We start from the raw sequence: 26,015 nt of genomic DNA, 5'->3' as shown, positions 1-26,015 counted from the left end.
TTGATAATTGACAGATCTATAGAGGTGTGTTGCTGTGGCTTTCAGATATAAATTCTGTAGTGTAGCTTATTTATTGCCATCTAGTAGAAGCTTCTCTTTATTATATTATCAAAGCTAGCGAGGTTGTTAGTCAAGACTGAAATCAAATTATTAGATAAATATATTTCTCAAAAGAGTAGGGTCTTTAAAAATATCAAAATAACATGTATAAATTGTAGTTGTTTATAATCTTAACTAATTTTTCAGCTGTATCAAAAAGTGCATTAAATTAAAACAAATAGCTGTACATTTTTATGAAGTAGAAAAGTTTCGTTTCTGGTAAATAGAGGATGACAGTTATCAAAAATCGCATACTTTTTCATTAACTAAAACAACAAATCTGTTTTTTATGTATTTCTTTTATTTTCTGAAGCAGCAAAACTGCTTTTTTTCCCCTAACAAAATGCATTTATTGTGATTAAGAGGAAGTTTTCCCCAAAGAAAATTTCGAATGATTTATCTGTGCCCAGATCAAAAGAGTAAGGTAGAAATTGGATTATTAAGTTCTTCGCTACCTTCTTGCAGATTGTTTATAGTGTGAAGAATGAACTTTTGAGAGTTTTTATGTCTCAGTTTCACAATGCTAATGAATGTAGGAAATTTTCTCATCAGTGATTTTCTTTTAGGCTAGGTAATTGGGTGACTTAACCAATTGGACTTAGTTTAAAATCCCAATTAGCATAGCAGATGCCAAATTATGAGGGGTACTTTAACAGCCTTATGTAAATCTGGTTTTTATCTAAATGCATCATCTGAAACTAAGGGTGGTTCCAAATTTTTCTAAGTTACATAGGTATTTCCTTATTATGTGATCTAAAGCAGCAGTCCCCAACCTTTTTTGGCACCAGGGACCAGTTTAGTGGAAGACAAAGATCGTTCTCCTGAACTGGACTGTTTGATGAAGGGAGGAAGCACGAGGGTGCTGTAACCCCAAGTAGATGTCATCACTGACACAGACTTAGGATGTGGCACCTTCCTTTCTACTATAATAAAAGATTAATAAAAATAGAAATGAATATTATGAAGTATTTTAGTATGAACAGAATTAATATTATATTGATTATCCCATAAACTAGCAAATCTCATTCTCTTAAAGGAGATAATAAAATAACATGTTAATTTCCAGGTGTGCTTCTCTATGGGCCTCCAGGCTGTGGTAAAACGTTGATTGCCAAGGCCACAGCCAAAGAAGCAGGCTGTCGATTTATTAACCTTCAGCCTTCAACACTGACGGATAAGTGGTATGGAGAATCTCAGAAACTGGCTGCTGCGGTTTTCTCCCTTGCCATAAAGCTACAGCCTTCCATCATCTTTATAGATGAAATAGGTATGCTGTGTCTCTAAACAGTGTGCAGCGGGCTTGCGTGTACGTTTCCTTCCGCTTATATGTTTGTTCAGGGTAGGCACCCAGAAGTTGACTGTCAACTTGATTGTGGGATGTGTCCATCCATCTTCCACTTCATTAGGATCACTAGTGTTGACTGCTGTGTTACACCAGTTCTTCAAAGTGGTTATACCCATTTTCACTCTCATCAGTAAATAGTTTGTTTCCTTACATACTCCTCCCCAAAGCTTCTCTTCTTCAGGCAGTAACGTTAATTTATGTCAATTTAAAGAGCAAGAATCATCTCATTGTTTTGTGGTTGCCGCTTACTAGTATGTTTGTGCATCTTTTAGCAAGTTGATTAGCGATTTAGGTTTCCTTGCTTGTAAATTGCCAGTTTTTCTTTGGGATTATTTGCGTTTTTCTTAGTAATTCTTTGATAATGTTTTAATATGATTACAAATATTTTCTAGACTGGCTTGTCTTTTCACTTTATGATAGCTTCTTTTATGAATATTTAAGTTAAACGTAGTTTCATTTGTGAGTCTTTTTCTTTTATGATTTATATTTTGTGTATCTGATTTACAAATCCCTCACTACCTCCTTAAATGCTCTTGTTTTTAAAATATATAATGTGAAGTAAGAATCTCGTTTAATTCCTTGCCATATGGACTGTCAACGTAAATAGATCATCTTTCTCTGTCATGACTTTTATATTAGTGAACTTTTCTCTATTTAACATTCTATGGATCATCTACATTTTTGTTACACTAAAGTTAAATAAAGCTACATTAGTTAAAACTGGCTTTGAATTAATTTTACTATTACATGTAATATAATAAGCTGTATAGAATTATACATAGAGAAAGATAGGTATAGATAGAAGTATTGTGGTTACATGTTTGCCTTGTGTATCTTACCAATTTATTCCTTTTTTTTTGGATTTTTGCTTTAAATTTTGCATAAGAGAACATATTGCTAGATTTTTAAAAAATTTAATATGAGACTCTTTAATAAGGAATGGGGTCAGTTTGCTTTTATTTTGATAGCTGACAGATTTATTTTTACCACTTAACTGTGTGTCTTTTATTTACCAATCTAGTGGACTTTTGTGCTTTTATTCCCTTTTCCCTGTTGTAGTAGCCTTCCCCTTCTCCAGGGGATCGTCCTATCCCAGGGATCAAACCCGGGTCTCCTGCATCGCAGGCAGATTCTTTACCATCTGAGCCGCCACGGAAGACCCTTAGCATAGCTACTTATCTTAAAAGTCTAAGCTAATTATTTCTCCCCTCTTACCAAATAAGACAGGGATCTCAGAGATCTTGAATACCAATCACTCCTCTCATCTCTTACATGTTTCTGATAACAGTTTCTCTTATTTTTTGCTTTCCATATGAGTTGTTATTTTTATATTGGCATTGCTTGTTTAGAGATCTACTTTGCCACTTTTTTTGTTCACTATTACTTCTTGAACCTGCCTTTTCTGGATTTAATTTCCTTGTTTCTGAAGTCAAAATTCTTTCAGCAGAGATTGTGAGTACAGCGGCTTCTGTCTTTGTGTGAAATGTGTTCATTCTGTGTTTTTATTTTTAAATGATAACAGGATTATATTTCCTTTCAATATTTTAAAGTTAGAAGTCCACTGTCTGTCAATCTTTTTGTTGCTTTTGAGAAATCTGCTTATGACCCAATATTTCTTTGTAATTTAATCTATATTTTCTGTCTACTTGCTATTCAAATTATAAGATTTCTATTTTATTCTATATAGATATATATGTACACACACACTTCTTCAACTCTTTACTTTGAGTCATTTCCATAGTTTCAGCATCTAGGTCTCTACCATATCTCATCAGTTCTAAAACACACTAGTTTATTTTAGTTTTTTATATTTTAACATCTGAAATTGAGATAGCATGTTATAATTTAACTGGCAGAATTGTTTCCTCTCTTTTAAGAAATAGTTTTATTGATTGATTTTTGGCTGTGCTGGGTCTTCCTTGCTGCAAGGGCTTTTCTTTAACTGCAGCGAGGCAGAGGCTGTTCTCTCATCGTGTGTGCAGGCTTCTCATTGTGGTGGCTTCAGCTGTTGTGGAACACGGGCTCTAGGGCATGGGGGCTTCAGGAGGTGTGATGCCTGTCCTCAGTAGTCGCAGCTCCCAGGCTCTAGAGCACAGGCTCAGTAGTTGGGGCACATGGGCTTAGCTACTCCAGGCCTGTGGGATCAAACCCATGTCTCCTGTATTGACAGGCGAATTCTTCCCTACTGAACCACCAGGGAAGCCCTAAGTTTTCTCTTCTTTTAGTATTGTAATTTACTTGGCAATATATTAAAATTTTTTTGATGCATAAAATGATATCAGTCATTGAGTAAGTTATAAAAACCATTTCTTTGCTTGGCTATATTTAGTCTCATAACCATTGGGTTTGTATTCTATTAAAAGTGAACTTTAGAAGTTCTATTTATTTTTCAGATTTAGCTGTTTTCACTATAGCTTGTTCTGTTAGAATTTCAGTCCCTTTTATGTCTTCAGAATTTAGAGCATACTATTATAATACAGTTTTTTGGGTTGTTCTGTTTGGAATTCTACTTATCCTTTATATTGTTAACTCTTTCACAGTAGTTTGTTTCCATGTGTCATTTCTCACTTTAGGTTGCTCATGACTTGGTTTTGTATGAGAACTCTATGTTGCCTAAAATGATCCAGAGTTGTTTTGTGTCTTCCACTTAGAGCTTTTAGGATCTAATTTCTTAATATGGATGTTCTTAGACTGAAAGATGGTTTGAATTTAGACTTCAAACCTGAGAGAGTGCCCCTGTGATCTTGGTTTTTTAATTTTTCAGGGGCTACATATTTCCCTCCAGAGCCCAGGCATAGAAGAACAAGCTTCCTTAACTCCCTGTAGTGATGAGCAGAATTTTTTTCATGCCTATACTTTCCGTGAGTGTACATCCTTTTGGGCATCTTTTTGTCTCCTTCTTAAAATCTTGGATATTAACACTTTTTTTTTTTTAATTAGAAGATTATTTTTTTAGAACAGTTTCAAGTTTAAAGTGGAGAAGGCAATGGCAACCCACTCCAGTACTCTTGCCTAGAAAATCCCATGGACAGAGGAGCCTGGTAGGCTGCAGTCCATGGGGTCGCTAAGAGTCAGACATGACTGAGCTACTTCACTTTCACTTTTCACTTTCATAAATTGGAGAAGGAAATGGCAACTCACTCCAGTGTTCTTGCCTGGAGAGTCCCAGGGATGGGGGAGCCTGTTGGGCTGCCGTCTATGGGGTCGCACAGAGTTGGACACAACTGAAGCAACTTAGCAGCAGCAGCAAATTTAAAGTTGAGCAGACAGTTTCCTTATTATCAATATTTTGTGTTAGTGTGATGTATTTGTTATAATTAATTAACCATTATTAATAACTGAAGTCCAGGTTCATTATTTTGTGTTGTATAGTTCCATGGTCTGACAAAAATATATCCTGTATCTTCCCAATATCAGAATACTTTCACCACCCTGAACATCCCCAGTGCTCTACATGTTTATCTCTCTCAAACGCCTCTGTCCCAAACTCCTGGCTGCATCTTTCCATATGCTTATTTGCCATCTGTGTGTCTTCTTTGGTAAGATCTTATTCATATCTTTTGCTCATTTTTTAACTGGGTTGTTTTCTTGTTGAATTTTAAGAGTCCTTCGTATATTTTGGATACAAGTCTTTTGTCAAATCTGTTTTATAAATATTTTTTTCCTGTTCTCAAGCTTGTCTTCTGTTAAACCATGTCCTCCCCAGAACAGGAAGTTCATTTTGAATAAAATCCAACTTGCACGTTTTTCTTGGATGGACTGTGCTTATGGTGTTATATGTAAAAACTCATTACCAAACCCAGGATTTGATTAATGATTTGAGATTATATAATAGAAATAGATGGGGAAACAGTGTCAGACTTTATTTTTTGGGGCTCCAAAATTACCGCAGATGATGATTTTTAAAGACACTTATTCCTTGGAAGGAAAGTTATGACCAACCTAGATAGCATATTCAAAAGCAGAGACATTACTTTGCCAACAAAGGTCCATCTAGTCAAGGCTATGGTTTTTCCAGTGGTCATGTATGGATGTGAGAGTTGGACTGTGAAGAAAGCTGAGCACTGAAGAATTGATACTTTTGAACTGTGGTGTTGGAGAAGACTCTTGAGAATCCCTTGGACTGCAAGGAGATCCAACCAGTCCATCCTAAAGGAGATCAGTCCTGGGTGTTCATTGGAAGGACTGATACTGAAGCTGAAACTCCAATACTTTGGCCACCTCATGTGAAGAGTTGACTTATTGGAAAAGACCGTGATGCTGGGAGGGACTGGGGACAGGAGGAGAAGGGGACGACAGGATGAGATGGCTGGATGGCATCACGGACTCGATGGACATGAATTTGGGTAAACTCCGGGAGTTGGTGATGGACAGGGAAGCCTGGCGAGCTGCGATTCATGGGGTCCAAAGAGTCGGACATGACTGAGCGACTGAACTGAACTGAAAGAATAAATAATTTATTGTTAATTTCTAAGGTTAACGTTTTTTTCTTCTAGACTCCTTTCTACGAAACCGTTCCAGTTCTGACCATGAAGCTACAGCCATGATGAAAGCTCAATTTATGAGTCTCTGGGATGGATTGGATACTGATCATAGCTGCCAGGTATTAAAAATCTGCCTTTTTTTGTGTTATTGTTGATGGTGGTAGAAAATGTGTCCAGTTGTTTGTTAAGCTTTTTTACAATTTTTTTTTCATAAATTATACTTATCCATAAATGGTGAGAATCTGAAAGAGTATGATTTGTTTATGTCTTCATCCGTTTTGAGGCTGCTAAGTTGCTTCAGTCATGTCCGACTCTGTGCGACCCCATAGGCTGTAGCCCACCAAGCTCCACCGTCCCTGGGATTCTCCAGGTGAGAACACTGGAGTGGATTGCCATTTCCTTCTCCAATGCGTGAAAGTGAAAAGTGAAAGTGAAGTCACTCAGTCATGTCCAACTCTTAGCAACCCCATGGACTGCAGCCTACCAGGCTCCTCGGTCCATGGGATTTTCCAGGCAAGAGTACTGGAGTAGGGTGCCATCGCCTTCTCCTTCATCCATTTTGAGGGCTTCATAATTAATAAAATGTTAAAAAAGATTTCCCAAATGCCCAAAACAAATACAACAGAAGAGAGAAAAACCAGGTATTAGAACCTTTTATGTCACAGAAAAGGAAGTGACTAGCTCTGAGTATTCTGTACATTTCTTTTGACTCTTACCCTCTCAGTTCTTACGTCACTTAATTTTTTGTAGAGTAGTGTAGTTAACCCCAGGCTCTTTCATCTCTCCCACACTTTTCCCTTTGGGATCCTTAAGTTTGTTTTCTATGTTCTGTCAGTCAGTTTCTGTTGCAGATTCCATGTATAAGAGATACCATGTGATATTTGTCATTCTGTCTGAAATACGTCATTTAGCATGATAATCTTGGGATCTGTGTTGCTGCAGTCGTCATTGTTTTATCCCTTTTTATGGCTGAGTAATAGTCCATTGTATGCATGTACCACATCCTCTTTATCCATTCCTCTGTTGTTGTTAAGTCGCTCAGTCACGTCCAACTCTTTGTGACCCCGTGGATTGCAGCATGCCAGGCTTCCCTGTCCATCACTATCTCCCGGAGTTTGCTCAAACTCATGTCCACTGAGTCTGATATTATCTAACCATCTCTTCCTCTGCTGCCCCCTTCTCCTCTTGCCCTCAGTCTTTCCCAGCATCAGGGTGCTTTCCGACGAATCAGCTCTTTGCATCAGGTGGCCAAAGTATTGAAGCTTCAACTTCAGCATCAGTTCACCCAATGAATATTCAGGGTTGATCTCTAGGAATGACTGGTTTGATCTCCTTGCAGTCCAAGGGACTCTCAGGAGTCTTCTCCAGCAGCATAATTCAAAAGCATCAGTTCTTTGATGCTCAGCCTTCTTTGTTTGTGGTCCAACTCTCACATCCACACATGACTACTGGAAAAACCATAGCTTTGACTATCTGGACTTTTGTCGGCAAAGTGATGTCTCTGCTTTTTAATATGTTGTCTAGGTTTGTTACGACTTTTCTTCCAAGGAGCCAAGTGTCTTAATTTCATGGCTGCTGTCACTGTCCATAGTGATTTTGGAGCCCCAAAAAAGAAAACCTGTCACTGGTTCCACTTTTTCCCCATCTATTTGAAATGAAGTTGTGCAACCAGGTGCCATGATCTTAATTTTTGAATGATGAGTTTTAAGCCAGCTTTTTCACTCTCCTCTTTCACCCTCATGAAGAGACTCTCAAGTTCCTCTTTGCAAAGTGATATTTTCTGCATATTTTAGGTTGTTGATATTTCTCCTGGTGGTCTTGATTCCAGCTTGTGATTCATGCAGCCCGACATTTCACATTATGTACTCTGCATATAACTTAAATAACCATGGTGACAATGTACAGCCTTGACGTACTCCCTTTCCAAGTTTGAATCAGTCTGTTGTTCTATCATTGGGCATTTAGGTTGCGTCCATGTCTTGGCTATTGTAAGTCCTTCTGTGATCTTTGAGGTTAATGTATCTTGTGAAATTATGGTTTTCTCCAGATAAATGCCCACTAGTGGGATTGCTGGATCATACGTTAGCTCTACTTTTAGTTTTTAAGGAACTCCTATACTGCTCTCCTTAGTGGCTGCACTGAACTGTATTCCCACCCACAGTGTAGGAACATTCCCTTTTCTGTACAGCCTCTCCAGCATTGATTACAGATTTTCTGATGATGGCCCTTCTGACCCGTGTGAGTGACAGACCCCTCACTGTAGTTTTGCTTGCCATTTCTTAAATAGTCAGCAATCTTGAGCGTCTTTTCGTGTGCTTATTGGCCATCGGTATGTCTTCTTTGACTTTCCTGGTGGCTCAGAGGGTAAAGCGTCTGCCTGCAGTGCAGGAGACCTGGGTTCAATCCCTGAGTCAGGAAGATCCCCTGGAGAAGGAAATGGCAACCCACTCTAGTACTCTTGCCTGGAAAATTCCATGGACAGAGGAGCCTTGTAGGCTACAGTCCATGGGGTCACAAAGAGTCGGACATGACTGAGCGACTTCACTGACTCGTGTCTTCTTTAGAGAAATGTCTATTTAGGTCTTCTGCCCATTTTCTTAATCAGGTTGTCTATTATTTTGATATTGAACTATGTAAGCTATTTGTTTATTTTGGAAATTAATAATTTGGTCCCATGTATTTATTTTTGTTTTTATTTTCATTACTCTTGGAGATGGATCCAAAAACTGCTGCAGTTTATGTCAGTGTTCTGCCTATGTCTTTCTCTAAGAGTTTTATACATCTGGTTCTTTAATCCATTTTGAGTTTATTTTTGTGAATAGTGTTAGAGAATGTTCTCATTTCATTCTTCTACATGAAGCTGTCCAGTTTTCCCAGCACCACTTATTGAAGAGACTGTCTTTTCTCCATTGTGTATTCTTGCTTCCCTTGTTTGTAGATTAATCATAGGTGTGTGGATTTATTTCTGAGCTTTCTATCCTGTTCCATTGATCTGTAAATCTGTCTTAGTGCCAGTAACATACTATTTTGATCACTGTAGCTGTTTATGTTCATATATTTATATGTGTAAGTTTCTATGTCTTACCAAGAACCAAGGCTTGACTCTGCTGAATAGGTTTCCTAATTTTTCACCATTTTTCTCAGGCCATAGTACTTGATGAGTCCCAGCCCTATGTAGAATGTTCTCTTATCAGGCCCTCTAGCCTGTCAGATGTGCAGCACACCCACTGTCTAAGATCTGTTCACATCCATATGGTATGCAGTCAACTTCTGCCCCTGCTTACCTCCATTATATGGATAGGCTTTACTGATAAATAAACCTGTCAGTGTAATTCCTTTACTTTTTTGCAGACTTACTATTTAATTTGAGGGTTTTTTAATATCTTATTGTTAATTTTTACATGTTTTGTAGCCAGAGAGTTTAAGGCTATCCTTTGTCACATTACCACAGATCAAAAGTCCTGAGACACATAATTCTCAGGAAGGAAATTAAGCCCCATATCCTCCTTCTACGTCACTTTTATTTTTCACTTGGTCACGTCCAACTCTTTGTGACCCTATAGACTATAGCCACCCAGGCTCCTCTTGCCATGGAATTCTGTAGGCAAGAATACTGGAGTGGGTTGCTAGTTTCTTCTCCAGGAGATCTGCTCAAACCAGGGTTTGAACCTGGGAGATTGTAGGCAGATTCTTTACCATCTGAGCCACCAGGAAAGTCCCTTTTATGAAAATATAATTTCATTTTGAGGAAAATTGCCTGTAGTGTTGGATGATTAGAGAAGAAAGCACAACAGAGGTAAATGTAGGTGAATTAATAGAAATAATTTTTATTAATAATTGGTTCTGGTAGATCTATTCAATGAGATTGGTGTGCAGGTTTCCAAAAACTATTTATCCTCCTAAGCAATAGTATTTATAGTATGCAGAGAATTGAATAGTGAGCGCCTGTAAGAGAAAATAGTTTAATATTATATCTTATCAGTGTATAGTTATAAAACCAAGGAAATAATAATATCTGAATGAAGTATACTCCAGAGCTGCTTCATCCAAAGCCCCATGGTGTGGTTCTTGCCACAAAGGAAACAAAAATAGTTGCATGACCCCATTAAGCCTGTCATTACTACTGGAAATCCAACTTGGTTGATGACATATTTTCATCTTGAAATACATGAGACACAAAAGCTAACATTGTTTTTAGGGGATTAATTGACATAGTTCAACTTTTGAGATATATATTTAGATCTGATTTTTTTTAATATAAAATAGTTAAAAATTTTTTAATATTTTGTTTTAAAGATTTTGTAAAGTCTTCAGTTTAATTCAGTCTTAACTAATACCTAAAATGTGCGTTAATTTTGCTACATAAATACTAAAAAATTACTGTTGCTTCCCATTTTTAATTTTAGCCTATCTGGACTGGAATTAATATATATGTAAATATTATCAGTTTTGCCACTTAAAATTTGCTTCTTTAAGTAATGTCAGTCACTCTTGCTTTGCTTATTCATCATGGATATCTGTTATTACCTTACATGTATTTGTTAGACCATGTTGTGCTAAATTTATCTGTATTCCTTGATCCTAATTTTTAGGGTTTCCTCTTTCATAGTGGGCTTTTGTTTTAGGCTGTTTACCTAGAATATTTCTCAAATTTCAGCCCCCTTTTGAGTTCTTTCTAGGTACTTCCTCAACCACAATGGTTTTTGTAATTCTCAACCTAATAGAGTCCATCTTCAACAAGCTTCCATGTCACTTTGAGTCTCTCTTTTAATATCTTATGAATACTCTATCTCAGAATGTACTTAATGTTGATCTTTGCTTGTATAAAAAACGAACTTATTTGATCACTTCTAAAGATAAATTTTGTTTTACATTAGGTAGAAATTTTCCTTACTAATTTTCTAGAGTTGTAGAAAGTCAATAAAGAGAAACTGGTAAGAGCATTAATATTTTGACTTGAGGACCAGTTAAACCAACTATGGGCTTCCCTGGTAGCTCAGAGGTTAAAGTGTCTGCCTGCAATGAGGGAGACCCGGGTTCGATCCCTGGGTTGGGAAGATTCCCCTGGAGAAGGAAATGGCAGCCTATTCCAATATTCTTGCCTGGAGAATCCCATGGACAGAGGAGCCTGGTGGGCTACAGTCGACGGGGTCGCAAAGAGTCAGACACGACTGAGCGACTTCACTTTCACTTTCACTTTAAACCAACTATAAAATTGTGTTATGTTTTGGAACTTTTTCTCAAATTTGTATTTATATTTTTTCCCTGTAGATGGCAGTCTCTCCTGGTTAATTGAAAGTAATTTGGCTGTTGAGTGACATTTAATGTAAAGAGTAGAAGTAGAATATAAAACTTAGTGGATTTTTCAACATGTTCTGGAGTTAGATTTCAGACTATTTCAAAAACCTAAGACATCTCAGGCTGAAATAAAAGTTTTCATTAGAATACCAATAAATTTCATTTTAGAGAGCAGATGTATATGTTTATTGTATTATACAGAAATATCAATAAAAACAGTAATATTGAAGCCCTTCAGAAATTAAATTGTTTTGAGTATCTTTTGTCTTTATTCTTATTGATTTTTCATCTCTATATCCTTTATAAATAAGTGGAATAGACTCAGAGGCTGGCAAAGCCGCCAGCAATTTTTTTTCTTTTCTATATTTTTAATATTCTAACCAGCATTTTGATGTCTGCTTTTATTTTGTTGCCCTTGTATAAAGTTGGATTGGTTGAGGTTCTATTATTATTAAGAAGATTCTACCTGTAGTGCTGATAGTATTGTGAAATGATGGTGTGAACTCTAGAGGAAAAAATACACAGTATATATATTACTATTACCAGAATCCTGAGACTCTGGTAGGGAAATGATTCTCTCCTTAATATTATTAAAGGACTTGAATTATTCTGTCACATATGCTGCCAAGCTGTTAACATAAATAGCTTTCAGTTATTCAACATGTAGTGATTAAGTGACCATATTTTGCAAAATATAGGAGGTTTTAAAAAATTTTTATAATTCCATCATAAGTGAATAGTATATTATTTTAGTTACTAGAAGTCTGGTGAAATGTAACAGTCTTACCAGCTCTGCTATCATATGATCTATTTAGGATTAACCTTGATTTGTATCTATAAATATTTGAGTAATACTGGATTAATACAGATTTCTTATAGAAGATTTAGTATAAGCCCCACTTAATTTTCTATATCTTGTAAGCCCTAGTAGTAACAACTTAAAAGGAGTATTACTGGTATATTTAATAGCTTTGTTTTCTTTATATATTTAGGTCATAGTGATGGGAGCTACTAATCGTCCTCAGGATCTGGATTCAGCTATAATGAGGAGAATGCCCACAAGATTCCATATCAACCAGCCTGTAAGTGGGTTTGATTAATATTATGAACAGTTAAATATTCATTTTTTGCAGATCTTTATCTGTGATTTCGGGAAGGGAATGATTAAAAAAAGACGACTTAGTATTTATCACTGGCAGGGAAGGAATAGAGCAAGAACCCCATAATTACTGTTGTCCTTCTGCTCCTTCTCTTGCCTGTTTACTGTCTTTGAGATCAGTGTTGTTTATGTCTGTATACATTTGCCTCTCTCCAATGTATAGAATTACCTCAAGTTTCCCTAGACATGTTAGTGATTTTCTTTAGAATGTAGCAAGTTATCCGTGGAAGATATATAAGAAAATGTAAATTATCGATTTGTTTCAGGATAGGGTGAAATACTTAGGGGTTTTAGGGTTAAAGAACTGTTCTGTTCAGAAGGCTGGATAGGGAGAACATCGGCTATTCATTTGATTTACTGTTCGCAGTTGTAATTGGTGCTTTCCTCTGACAGGAAGGTTGATCTAATGATCAACCAGTAAGTACGATATTGCACTTTAATATAAGAATGAAAATCTGATTCTGGTGTTGACCCAGTTGTAACTTCTAGCACTCTTTTTTTGCTGGTTAAAAGTACCCTCAAGTAGAGGATGATAACTTGCTGATACTCTGTTGCATAGAATCCCCAAGTCTTGAATTTTGTCTGCTTTTAGATTAAAAAAGAAGAAACAAACAGGGTTAGTACCAGATTGCAGCGTACAAACATTGTGCTACATGTAGTGCTGTTTAGAACTTCCACTGTCACTCTTTCAAATTAACATCTCTGGCCTGAAAATTTTGCCCTATTTTATATTCTTTAAGCTAATAGTTTGTCTCTGTAAACATGGTTATCTAAAATTGGTAGTTGTGGTCTCTATAAAATTACTCTGATCGGCTGTTTGCTACAGCTACAGCCTCTGATTCCTCTGGAGGGTATGCATTTACTTAGGCAGTCTGTTAGAGAATTTACCTGATAATTCAGTGGAGAGATTTTTTAATGTGATACAGGAGACTGGAAAATTTGATTAATATTTATTGAACTTGTATGTCAGATACCCACTAGGTTCTGATGAATAGAATATGGCCCCTGTCCTAAAAGAACTCTGTATTGCAGGGGGAGCCAGACACAAAAATAAATAATGCAATATGTACTTTACAAAGGTATGTGTAACCAACTGCAAGGACCTGAAGTGACAATGAAAACTAATAATTCTGTCCGAGGAGTTAGTGAAACTTACATAATCCAGCTGGGCTTGAAGGATGAAGGATGGTAGGAATTGACTCATTTGAAAAGATCCTGATGCTGGGAAAGATTGAAGACGGGAGGAGATGGGGACGACAGAGGATGAGATGGTTGGATGGCATCACCGACTCAGTGGACATGAGTTTGGGTGAACTCCGGGAGTTGGTGATGGACAGGGAGGCCTGGCGTGCTGCGGTTCATGGGTCGCAAAGAGTCGAACACGACTGAGTGACTGAACTGAACTGAACTGAAGCAAGGAAATGATTTTCTGCTGAAGTGAACAAAGGCAAGGAGGTGTGGAAGCACATATTTAATGGAGACTTCTGGGGATGTTCAGTTAGAAGGCGCCAAGGAAAATCAGTGGTTATGAGGAGGAAAGGGTTGACTGCTGAAGTTTTAGATGACCTTTATATGCTTCATACAAGATATGTGATCTTATTTTATTACCAGAACATCAGAATATTTTTAGAAATAATTAGTTCACTTCAGTGGTTGTGAAAATAAAGCTTAGATTGATAGAATCTCTGCTTGTAGCCTAATAGCAAACAAAGGGTTTTGATGTACAGTAGCAGAATAGAACATAGGGTACAACAGCCTGTAAAGTAGCCTTTACTAAAGTTGTTAACTTTAATATATTTATTGTGTGAGTTCAGAATGGGTTGTGTAACACATTTTATCAAGTTTGTCATAAGTTTGTATACTGTTAATGCAGAAACTGGAATTTTTAATCTCCCTTTCATTCTGTTTTTAGTGAACACACACACACATTTTATAGGATAATTTTTTCCTTATGCATAACTGTGATATCAAAGTAGATGATAAACCTTACCTTAAAATTCCTTTCCAAGTTAAATGTTTATTAACAGAAAGTACTTATTGGTGATCACATAACATACCAAATTAACCTTCATACTTAACACAGTTATAGAAACAGCAGTTTGGTTTGATTTTGATTTTCACATCATTTAATTTGATATTCCTGGTAATTGGCTCTCCTTTTTATTTTATTTTTTTTTGTTTTAAGCAGTTGTGGGAATAGGCAGAAGTTCACCCACAATAATTTTTAAAAGCATTTGTATTTACTATATATGTAAGATATTCTTTTAAAAACTCCTGTTCCTAGTACAGTATTAGGCAGCATCACTGGAGGCAAAAGCATACAAGCATATAAACAAATTCAGTATCAACACTAAATAAAATTCACTGACACAAATCAGTGGACATGAAGTTACATGTTGAGTGGAAGAACCAAGCAGGTATTCTTGCCATCTCATCCAGTTACTGGTAAAAATTTTATGGCAGTAATGAGTTTTCAGAAGTTTCCTAAATGAAGAAAAGGAGATTTGCAGAGCTATAGAGGAAAGACATTGGTCATTTACTCACTTGAAAAACATTTCAAGGCATGTGCTAGGCACTGGGGATTCAGAATAAGAAGTTACAGTTCAGTACAAGAACCACAAATGATTACTCTGGAGTCTAGAATTAGACCTTGCTTTAGTCAGAAGTTTCCATGATCGGTCAGAGTCTCTGTCATTTCCTGTAGGTATTGGGTAGTTTACAAGGAAAGGAAGAAATAGTAGGAAAATTAGTTGATCCTTATTTCTTTTTATGCTAATTGAAAATTATCCTGCTTTTAGGCTCTGAAACAAAGAGAAGCAATCCTGAAACTCATCTTGAAAAATGAAAATGTAAGTAGAAAATTACAGTTTTTCACCATCCTATAAATAAAGAAAAAATTATGTTCATAAAATCATTTTAGAAATGAAAAAGGAAGCTGAGAATAATGTAGTTTTGTACTTGTAAATTACTATAGAACTCTGGCTGCTCATATAACTCAATCACGATGGCATATTTGAATTAATTAAAGGTAATTAAAGGCTTTTTAAATAGCCATGTGTTTTCATATCTATAGATTAAAATCCTCTGATATTTTTCAGACCAGTTTCAAGTTTTATACATTTGTTTTTGCAGAGAAGTATGGGGAGGTTTTGTTTTTCATTTAATTGCAATACTTTTTATGAAGTTGAAAGTTAGATTAAAAATACATGATAATCATAATCTTTAATAATTTAAGGTTTTTAAAAATAGTACAGTCACATATTTCAAAAGTTAAAATACATATATTAAATGATATACAGGGAAAAGTCTCATTTCTCTCTTATGTTTCTTACGTATCCTTTCAGATGCCATTATGCCTATACAAGCAAATTAGAATGTGCTACTACTCCTCTCCCCTTTTCTACATAAGCCACATTAACAAAGCATATAAGGTGCTCTGTGTGTTGCTTTTTTTCACTTAATCTTTGAGACTCCATAGTAACAAACGGTTTCTTCATTCTGTTCTCTTTTTTTCCTTTGCACTGCATAGGGTTCCATTATATGGGTATCAGTTCAGTTCAGTTCAGTTCAGTCACTCAGTCGTGTCCGACTCTGTGCGACCCCATGAATCGCAGCACGCCAGGCCTCCCTGTCCATCACCATCTCCCGGAGTTCACTCAGACTCTAGTCCATCGAGTCAGTGATGCCATCCAGCCATCTCATCCTCGGTCGTCCCCTTCTCCTCCTGCCCCCAATCCCTCCCAGCATCAGAGTCTTTTCCAATGAGTCAACTCTTCTCATGAGGTGGCCAGAGTACTGGAGTTTCAGCTTCAGCATCATTCCTTCCAAATAAATCCCAGGGCTGATCTCCTTCAGAATGGACTGGTTGGATCTCCTTGCAGTCCAAGGGACTCTCAAGAGTCTTCTCCAACACCACAGTTCAAACACATCAATTCTTTGGCACTCAGCCTTCTTCACAGTCCAACTCTCACATCCATACATGACTACTGGAAAAACCATAGCCTTGACTAGATGGACCTTAGTCGGCAAAGTAATGTCTCTGCTTTTGAATATGCTATCTAGGTTGGTCATAACTTTTTTTCCAAGGAGTAAGTGTCTTTTAATTTCATGGCTGCAATCACCATCTGCAGTGATTTTGGAGCCCAAAAAAATTAAGTCCGACACTGTTTCCACTGTTTCTCCATCTATTTCCCATGGAGTGATGGGACAGGATGCCATGATCTTCGTTTTCTGAATGTTGAGCTTTAAGCCAACTTTTTCACTCTCCTCTTTTACTTTCATCAAGAGGCTTTTTAGTTCCTCTTCACTTTCTGCCATAAGGGTGATGTCATCTGCATATCTGAGGTTATTGATATTTCTCCCGGCAATCTTGATTCCAGCTTGTGTTTCTTCCAGTCCAGCATTTCTCATGATGTACTCTGCATATAAGTTAAATAAGCAGGGTGACAATATACAGCCTTGACGTACTCCTTTTCCTATTTGGAACCAGTCTGTTGTTCCATTTCCAGTTCTAACTGTTGCTTCCTGGCATGCATACATATTTCTCAAGAGGCAGGTTAGGTGGTCTGGTATTCCCATCTGTTTCAGAATTTTCCACAGTTTATTGTGATCCAAACAGTCAAAGGCTTTGGCATAGTCAATAAAGCAGAAATAGATGTTTTTCTGGAACTCTCTTGCTTTTTCCCTGATCCAGCGGATGTTAGCAATTTGATCTCTGGTTCCTCTGCCTTTTCTAAAACCAGCTTGAACATCTGGAAGTTCACGGTTCACGTATTGCTGAAGCCTGGCTTGGAGAATTTTGAGCATTACTTTACTAGCATGTGAGATGAGTACAGTTGTGCAGTAGTTTGAGCATTCTTTGGCATTGCCTTTCTTTGGGATTGGAATGAAAACTGACCTTTTCCAGTGCTGTGGCCACTGCTGAGTTTCCAAATTTGCTGGCATATTGAGTGCAGCACTTTCACAGCATCATCTTTCAGGATTTGAAATAGCTCAACTGGAATTCCATCACCTCCACTAGCTGTGTTCGTAGTGATGCTTTCTAAGGCCCACTTGACTTCACATTCCAAGATGTCTGGTTCTAGATGGGTGATCACACCATCGTGATTATCCGGGTCCTGAAGATCCTTTTTGTACAGTTCTTCTGTGTATTCTTGCCACCTCTTCTTAATATCTTCTGCTTCTGTTAGGTCCATACTATTTCTGTCGTTTATCGAGCCCATCTTTGCATGAAATGTTCCCTTCATATCTCTAATTTTCTTGAAGAGATCTCTGGTCTTTCCCATTCTGTTGTTTTCCTCTATTTCTTTCCATTGATCGCTGAAGAAGGCTTTCTTACCTCTTCTTGCTATTCTTTGGAACTCTGCATTCAGATGCTTATATCTTTCCTTTTCTCCTTTGCTTTTCGCTTCTCTTCTTTTCACAGCTATTTGTAAGGCTTCCCCAGACAGCCATTTTGCTTTTTTGCATTTCTTTTCCATGGGGATGGTCTTGATCCCTGTCTCCTGTACAATGTCACGAACTTCATTCCACAGTTCATCAGGCACTCTTATCTATCAGGTCTAGGCCCTTAAATCTATTTCTCACTTCCACTGTATAATCATAAGGGATTTGATTTAGGTCATACCTGAATGGTCTAGCGGTTTTCCTTGCTTTCTTCAATTTAAGTCTGAATTTGGTAATAAGGAGTTCATGATCTGAGCCACAGTCAGCTCTTGGTCTTGTTTTTGTTGACTGTATAGAGCTTCTCCATCTTTTGCTGCAAAGAATATAATCAATCTGATTTCGGTGTTGACCATCTGGTGATGTCCATGTGTGAGTCTTCTCTTGTGTTGTTGGAAGAGGGTGTTTGCTATGACCAGTGCATTATCTTGGCAAAAGTCTATTAGTCTTTGCCCTGCCTCATTCCGTATTCCAGGGCCAAATTTGCCTGTTATACCATAGTTTATTTAACCAGTGCCACACTGAAGGACGTTTGGGTTGATTCTGGTCTTTCACTCTTAGAAAAATGCTGCATTGAATAACCTTGTACATGTGTCATTTAACACTTGTGCCAGAAACATTAGTGGGGTGAATTTCCCAGAAAAAAAATTACTAGATCAAAGAGTATTGGAGAAGGCAGTGGCACCCCACTCCAGTAATCTTGCCTGGAAAATCCCATGGACAGAGGAGCCTGGTGGGCCGCATTCCATGGGGTCGCTAAGAGTCGGACATGACTGAGCGACTTCACTTTCACTTTTCACTTTGATGGATTGGAAAAGGAAATGGCAACCCACTCCAGTGTTCTTGCCTGGAGAATCCCAGGGACGGCAGAGCCTGGTGGGCTGCCGTCCATGGGGTCGCACAGAGTTGGACATGACTGAAGCGACTTAGCAGCAGCAGCAGCAGCAGCAGATCAAAGAGTATGATATTTATAATTTTGGTGTGGCTGTGCTAAGTCAGTTCAGTCATGTCCAGCTCTCTGTGACCCTGTGGACTATAGCCTGACAGGCTCCTCCGTCCATGGGATTCTCCAGGCATGGATGCCCTCCTGCAGGAAATCTTCATGACCCAGGGATTGAACCCACATCTCTTATGTCTCCTGCATTGGCCAAGTGGGTTCTTTACCACTAGCTGCACCTGGGAAGCACTTATAATTTGGGTTAGTGGTTGCCAAATGTGTTCATGCCAATTTACTGTTTTATACCAGCAGTGTTAGATAGAGTGCCTGTAGCCTTGCCAGCAAATGTTATGGAACTTTGTGCCAACATAATAGGTATTCTGCCTTTTTAAACTGTAGTATCTTTGGAAATTCTCATAGAATTAGGTTTGTCATTGGTACAGGGCATTTTTAGCATTCAGTTTCTTACTCATAAAAGTACAGAAGATGAGTCTTTAGTCAGTTTTATGATGCAGAATATGGATGCTCTCTGGATAATTGCTGACAAGGGAATGTGTGATTTCCTACTAGCTGCTATTATGCTGAAGGCATATTGTTTAATAGCATATGAAAAAAATTAATTGTGCTAAAAGATGCTTCAAATCAGTAGCACACAAATTTATTTAATAAGATGAGCACTATCATGCTTATTCATTCCTGAGCAGAATTTTAGAGTTTTTGATGCAAACATACGAATAGACTTATATTTTGAGTTTTTTCTTCTCTGAAGGAAAAAAATGCAGCTTTTGAAATGATACTGTTTTCCAGTCTTTCACATTCCTTATCGATGGATCCTTAATACAGCTCACTCTTTTAAAAAAGGTATACTGGCCCCACCTTCCAGTTCGCCGCGCTCTGCCCCTGTCCTTCACTCTCCAGGGTTGCTCTTGTGTTCTTCATCCTTTTTCCCTCTTCTCTGGTCATGTGGAAGTCACACGTTCCTATTTAGCGCTACTTAGTTCTCTAGGTGCCTGAACTAAGTCCCTTCATTCATGTCTGACTCTGCGACCCTTGCCAGGCTCCTCTGTCCCTGGGACTCTCCAGGCAAGAACACTGGAGTGGGTTTCCTTGCCCTCCTCCGGGGAATCCTCCCAACCCAAGGGGCAAACCCAGGTCCCTTACGTCTCCTGCACTGGCAGGCAGGTTCTTCACCGCTAGTGCCACTGGGAAGCCCACTTAGTTCTCTACCCTCAATTAAATGATTTTTATTACTGTTTATATAGTAACTCATTTACATTTATCTGTATATAGTTTACTGTTTTCCTTCCTTCCTTCACACCTCCCTTCTGGGTTGTTTTCTTTTCATCGGAGAGTATGGGAGTGTGTGATTTCTCTTTATTTAATCTCCACATTTAGGAATGAGAACACTGCCATGTGAAGTCACAGTTGCAGAGTTAACAGTAGACTCCGTGTCATCTTACCTCCAAGTCTCTTCTTGTCCTTGTGCAGAGTTGCTACTCTTAATTACACTGAGTTTTCTACAAAGACAAGTGGGAATTTAGTAACAGATGAAGATGGCATTTCATATCAACTTGGGGAAAGTAAATGTTCAGACAAATGGTTAGCTAGGTAGGGGGAAAAATACAGCTGGATCTCTGCACAGTGTTCAAATGCTGGCTCTGTCTGTGGTGTGACCTTGGGCAATTTATTTAACCTTTACAGGGTTTACTATTATCTGAAATTAAAAATGAGAATGTGTCCCTGATAGGATTAAATGAGCATAATCCATGTAAAGTACTTAGGATAGCAAATGACACGTAAGAATCATTTATTACATGTTAGTTACTATAATTATTTACTTTCTCCTCTTAATCTTCTTATAAATTTAATTATAAGTCTGTTACGTGCCCAGGAGGATCACTTTATTAGCTTCACTGTATAAGCTTAGTTGGGGAGCAGAACCATAGGTGCTTAAAGAGTGCTGAGGAATTAGAATAGAGTACCGCAGCATGACAGTTCAAATGAGGGTCAGGCTGTGTCAGTGGAATGTGATTTTTGTAATAGACTCAGGACTTCATGATCCGGACTGTTCGCCAGGTATGTTGACTATAGTATAGAGAAGTGCCCCACCTCTTAGGAACGTGGAACCTCCCTAATGGGTACCAAAGTCAACCCAACAGTTATGAATGCCTGCTCTTCCCCATCACTCTGTGAAGTATCTCGTGAGACTTATTTCAGTTTTTGGTCATAGTGACAATTATTGAAAAGTAGATTTCAAATCTTAAACTTTTATGGTTAAAAAAAGAAAACTTCTACAACTGAAAATTTCCAATGATTCTCCTCCCCTGCTGTCCGGTATGCTTTAACTTTCTTTAATTCTAAGAAGTGTTTGGATGTATCTTCTGCCGTGTATTTTATATATATTTTTAAGTCTGTTTTATGTTTGTTTAAGGTGGATAGGCATGTGGACCTGCTAGAAGTTGCCCAGGAAACTGATGGGTTTTCAGGCAGTGACCTAAAAGAAATGTGTCGAGACGCTGCCCTCCTCTGTGTCAGAGAATATGTTAATTCTACATCGGAAGAAAGGTATGTGTATTTAGAGTACATCTCTTAATATTTGTCAGACCCTTTTAGAGCTTTTAGGTTATTAAAAGGTTAGGTTAGGTCTTCTGTTTTGCTTTATAATACCAGCTCTGTTTACGAAATAAAAATAAATTGAAATTAAAAATTCACCAAATATATCGCCTTTTTTCTGAAGGGGGTTCTGGAAATGAATTTGCAAGGGAGGGTGGTTATGGAGAGCATCTGGAATGAAGAGAAAGAAGTAAAAACTGAATTTCTTTGAACTTCCATGAACTGGGTTACCTCAAGCTCACAGAAATGGAGGCTTGCCCATTTCTACCATGAAAACTGTTGCTCTGATATCCCTAGATTGCTTTTGTTTTTTGAATTTTTAAATTGCATTTCATATGGAAATGAGTACCTTGTCTTCCAGAAATTTCATATTTATGGGGACGTTGCTGCTGACTAGACTTCAACTTGTTAATAATGTATTTACTAAAAAAAGAAGTCATTTGTAACAGCAGCAAACTTTACTTGAAACCAGTTTCACAGTATTTTGAGCTTAAGAAACCAATTTTGTACCAGCTGTATTAGTGAACTGGAAATAGCTCAGCCCTGATAAGCCAGTGTCCTGGGTTTCCCATGAGGTCATTCACCCTAGACTGGGATAACACTGACCATTTCTAGACCCCTGTTCAAAATATCAACCTAATGAAGAATTTCTGTGACTCTTAGCAAACCAGTGTGTGCTGGGGGCTTGTACGGAATGAGTTCTCTAGCTCTCGCCCTACTGATTCTCGGTCTCCCTTATTCCTTCCCTGAGGCTGTTACTCCAAGTGACCTGGATTTGTGTGTCTTATTCTCGCACTTAATTACACTGTATTCTCGGTGTAGAAAGGGGCATATGAAAGCCACCCTTTTAATCTGTAGCTTTTCCTGCACTGGTTCTGGACCTGTCTTCAGTGTTTCCTTGGGCCCCTTCGTGCAGAGGGTCACTCCATCTGTTTATTGGCTAAATTACATTAATGAAAATTGTTTCTCTGCTGTCCTTAAAAGCCCTGAAAATGTTACATTTCAGTATGAAAAATGTGGGTAATGCACTTAGGTTATCATAACCTTTTCCCTGAATTTTTTCCCTAAGTGTTTGTAAATGACAGAGGAGACATTGTATATTGGATTGTGTTTCCTTCTTACTGAAGTGGGGAGAACTTAGGGTAGTTGGTTTATATTAATAGCAGTGAATTTTTTTTCAGTTCATCAAAAGTAAACACATACATGAATAATAGATACCTGCAACTTCTACTTTTTAATTCCAGTTTTCATGGGAATAATTTTTTATTCATTCATTAGAATTATAATCCTATTTAGATCAAATTTCACACTTCTGTATTCTTAGTATAAAGTATTTGATTTTAACCAAGCTATAATGTTTATAGTCAGCCATTTAAGCTTCCTACCTCTTGGCAGTCAGTGTTTTCTAAAAATTTTTAAGATACTTATATGTGTAGATTAATTCCTTAAGCTGTTAATTGTGGTTGTTTTGGGGTTTGGGATGGGAAAGAGACTTCATTTTTCAATCTTGGGAAAATATTTTAGGGAGATGTATTTTAAAGCTGTGTGAATATTGATGGGTTGTTTTGTTTTTTTTTTTTTACATTTTAGCCATGATGAAGACGAAATTCGGCCTGTGCAACAACAGGACCTGCATCGGGCAATTGAAAAGATGAAGAAGTCAAAGGACGCAGCGTTTCAGAGTGTTTTAACGCACGTCTGTTTAGATTAAGAGTAAAGGTCATGTGTACAGTTCAACATGATCTAGTTTGGTGTGCCCTCTTACCATTAGTGGAGATAACTGAAGGAGGAGTGTTCTTTCAACAGTGAGAGAGTTTTATGTTCGTGACACTGGTTTTATACTCTGAATTCTAAGTTATTGAGACATAGTTGTTACATAAATGGTATTACTACTTGTGAAAAATCATGAGGAGGAACAATTTAATCAGCCTGACTGTGGGTGCTTGTGTTTGACCTCTTTAGCCATATGTTGCAGCCTTATAGCGTCTAAGCTGGTCTTAAGGTAACAAATGATTTATTGAGTCATTAGTGAGAATTGGAGATGTGGTTAAGTGCTGGTTTCTAGATATGTGAGAGTATGTGTATGTGTGTGTGTGTGTGTGTGTATTAAATGTATATATTCACACATTTTATATTGACATTCTGTAGATAGGTTTGAATACAGAAACTTTTTTTTTAATCCCAACTACTGAATCAAAAAGTACCAAATAGCATATAGCAAAACTAAGATTAATGGTTGTGTCTAAAACATACAATGATTCAGCCATTTCTAGTTGTCACTTATTTCAGGTTTTTTTTTTTTTTAAGTTGAGTGTTTCTCTGGAGTTGAATAGTTGAAGTCAGTGACATCAGAAACTTAGATGTGGCTTAATTATGGTTGTCGGGATAATTAAATAAAAATCTTTGTTCGGTGATCAACACTGAATGGTTGTCAGACAGTTGTGTGATCAACACTTGTTTCACCTCTTGCTGCAAGCATGCTGAGTAGAGACATTTTTTTACTGATATATGTAAAGGTGGGCTGAAAGCCTCGCAAAATAATAACTTTGAAAAACCTCAGTGCCATTCAGCCCATGTATGTGACTTTTCCTTTCTTTGATTAATGTAACAGTTCTGTTGTAACTGTGGGTTTTCAATATTTTAAAAATATATGTTCCTTAATTATGTCAAATATAATTTGGTCATCAAAAATGAAATGATAGTTTAAAACTAGCTGTTACTAAATGTGCTAAAAATACCTATTTTGTAATTCTGACTTTTTGTTTTCGTAGCATATTATAAATTATGCCCTACTTAGTACGGATACACACATCAAAATCCCCCTATTGTATCTGTAGTTGTTTGATGCTGTGTGCACAAAAGATGACACATTTTGTCCAAAATGTCATTAACCAGAATTCTGTTATAGGCACTTAAAACACAAGCATGAGGAAAATGGCAGGATATGATCTTGAGGTGCCTTTGACTTTTTGTTTTTATTGTATTTCTTTGAAAACTCTGTTGTTTATTTATGAGTTATTAATTAATTTCTTTGATAAGTCTCTCACAAGAACCCGTTGGATAGTTTGTTCATCATTTGTTCTTTGAATGATGGGTGGGGCAGAGGTTCAAGTTTTGAAAAATTGTGAAGATGATTGAAAAACTGATGCAAAACACAAGATACCAAAAATAAAATATTTCATCTCCATTTTTAATAACTATTACACTATTATTTTATAAATATGCAATAAAGAGGTCCCTCTTAATTGAGTTTTCTCTACTTACTCCTTTATTTCAGTTACATAAGATTTTCTGGGTTACTTTGGTTTATAAAACTTGCCCTTAGACTATTTTCATCTTGCTGTGTAATTTTTATAGCATACATTCTAGTATCTAACTTATTACTTTGTTTAGTATTTTATTTTAGTAGTCATTTAATTTTAATTCTGATGGCATATTGATCAAAAATAGGGGTAATATACCTCTCTTCGTGTTCTTTTATCTTCTTTTAAATTCAGAATAACCAATAGTAATAGTTAAATTTATCATAGTTTAATCATCAGATGAAGTTAGAAAAATTCACTAACCAACACCACAAAGCCATTACCACATAACTCATCTAGGTATCTTAGTGTCTTAAAGTAACTGAGGAAACCTTATTATGTGCTTTTAAAGAATGTTTAGTGTTATGTAATAGATCCTTCGGCTATAGACATATTTGACATAAGCTTTTGGCATGCACTGGATTCTAAGTTCTAAGGTATATTTTCACTTTGGGTAACAGTTAGAAGTACTAGATCTAGAGTTAGATTGCCTGAGTTTAAATGCAGACTCTCCATTAATTAACTGTATCCTTGGACTAGTCCCCTAACATGCTCATTTATAAAATGGCGTGACAGTGGCAGTCATAGGGTGTGTAATGAGATGACGCCTCTAAGACACCTAGCATAGAGCCTGGCATAGTATGTTCAAATGTTCACTGTCACATTTTATTACTTTTACACACTGGTGGACGTATCTATTGGCCAGGCTCAGTTTTTGAGCATTCTTCCCGGTTATCCTGTTTCCATGATCTCCCTAGATCTTTATTCTAGGGATTGAGATGAAATGATCAGCTGTGGTGTTTCTCTAAAAGCCTCATTGGTGGAAGACTTCTGGTAAGTCTGGTGTATCTCGAACTATTTCTTGGCCTTTTTAAAATAGAGTTTAGAAACTCAATATTTTAATCAATTCAGTGACTCCTGTCCAGTTTCTCTCCTTTCTCATTCAGTCCCCCACTTACAGGGTGATCCAGAACTCACCATGTGATCAATAGCTGGATTGGAGTAATTTAAATAGCCTACATGATCACAGTAAGCTAACATTGCTTAGTAGCTGTAACTGGAAGATTTGCTGTTGCAGATGTCTCAAGCGTTGAGTGTGCCCGAATAAACACATTCGTCAGGAGGAGTTTTTCAGCTGGAATTGTTTTATTTGTAGACAAATATTACAGCTTCTGGATAAAGGAAAGGAATTGGATTATGTATATATTTTGTAATTCGTTTTTAAGTTTCTCTTAAGGTCAGTGTTAGAATATTGAATAGAATTCTAATATGCTAAGCATGTAACTTGCATGCTAGACTTGTAACTTGCAAGACTAAAACCTCAGCACCAATTAGA

At 37.2% G+C, this 26,015-nt stretch overlaps 1 protein-coding gene across 1 annotated transcript in view; it reads left to right on the top strand.

Moving 5' to 3' along the window:
* Positions 1–24,566, top strand: part of ATAD1 (ATPase family AAA domain containing 1) — a 41,410-nt gene extending 16,844 nt beyond the window's left edge. The window contains exons 5-10 of the mRNA XM_040254694.1: positions 1,166–1,366; positions 5,941–6,047; positions 12,219–12,308; positions 15,184–15,234; positions 21,196–21,329; positions 22,968–24,566. Coding sequence (XP_040110628.1) covers positions 1,166–1,366; positions 5,941–6,047; positions 12,219–12,308; positions 15,184–15,234; positions 21,196–21,329; positions 22,968–23,088 — 704 coding nt within the window. The 3' untranslated portion in view covers positions 23,089–24,566. The remainder of the gene's footprint in view (positions 1–1,165; positions 1,367–5,940; positions 6,048–12,218; positions 12,309–15,183; positions 15,235–21,195; positions 21,330–22,967) is intronic.
* The last annotated feature ends 1,449 nt before the right edge of the window (positions 24,567–26,015 follow it).

This window comes from Oryx dammah, unplaced genomic scaffold, assembly GCF_014754425.2.
Source record: "Oryx dammah isolate SB20612 unplaced genomic scaffold, SCBI_Odam_1.1 HiC_scaffold_14, whole genome shotgun sequence".
NCBI lineage: Eukaryota > Metazoa > Chordata > Mammalia > Artiodactyla > Bovidae > Oryx > Oryx dammah.
This window is presented reverse-complemented; position numbering and strand designations above follow the sequence as displayed.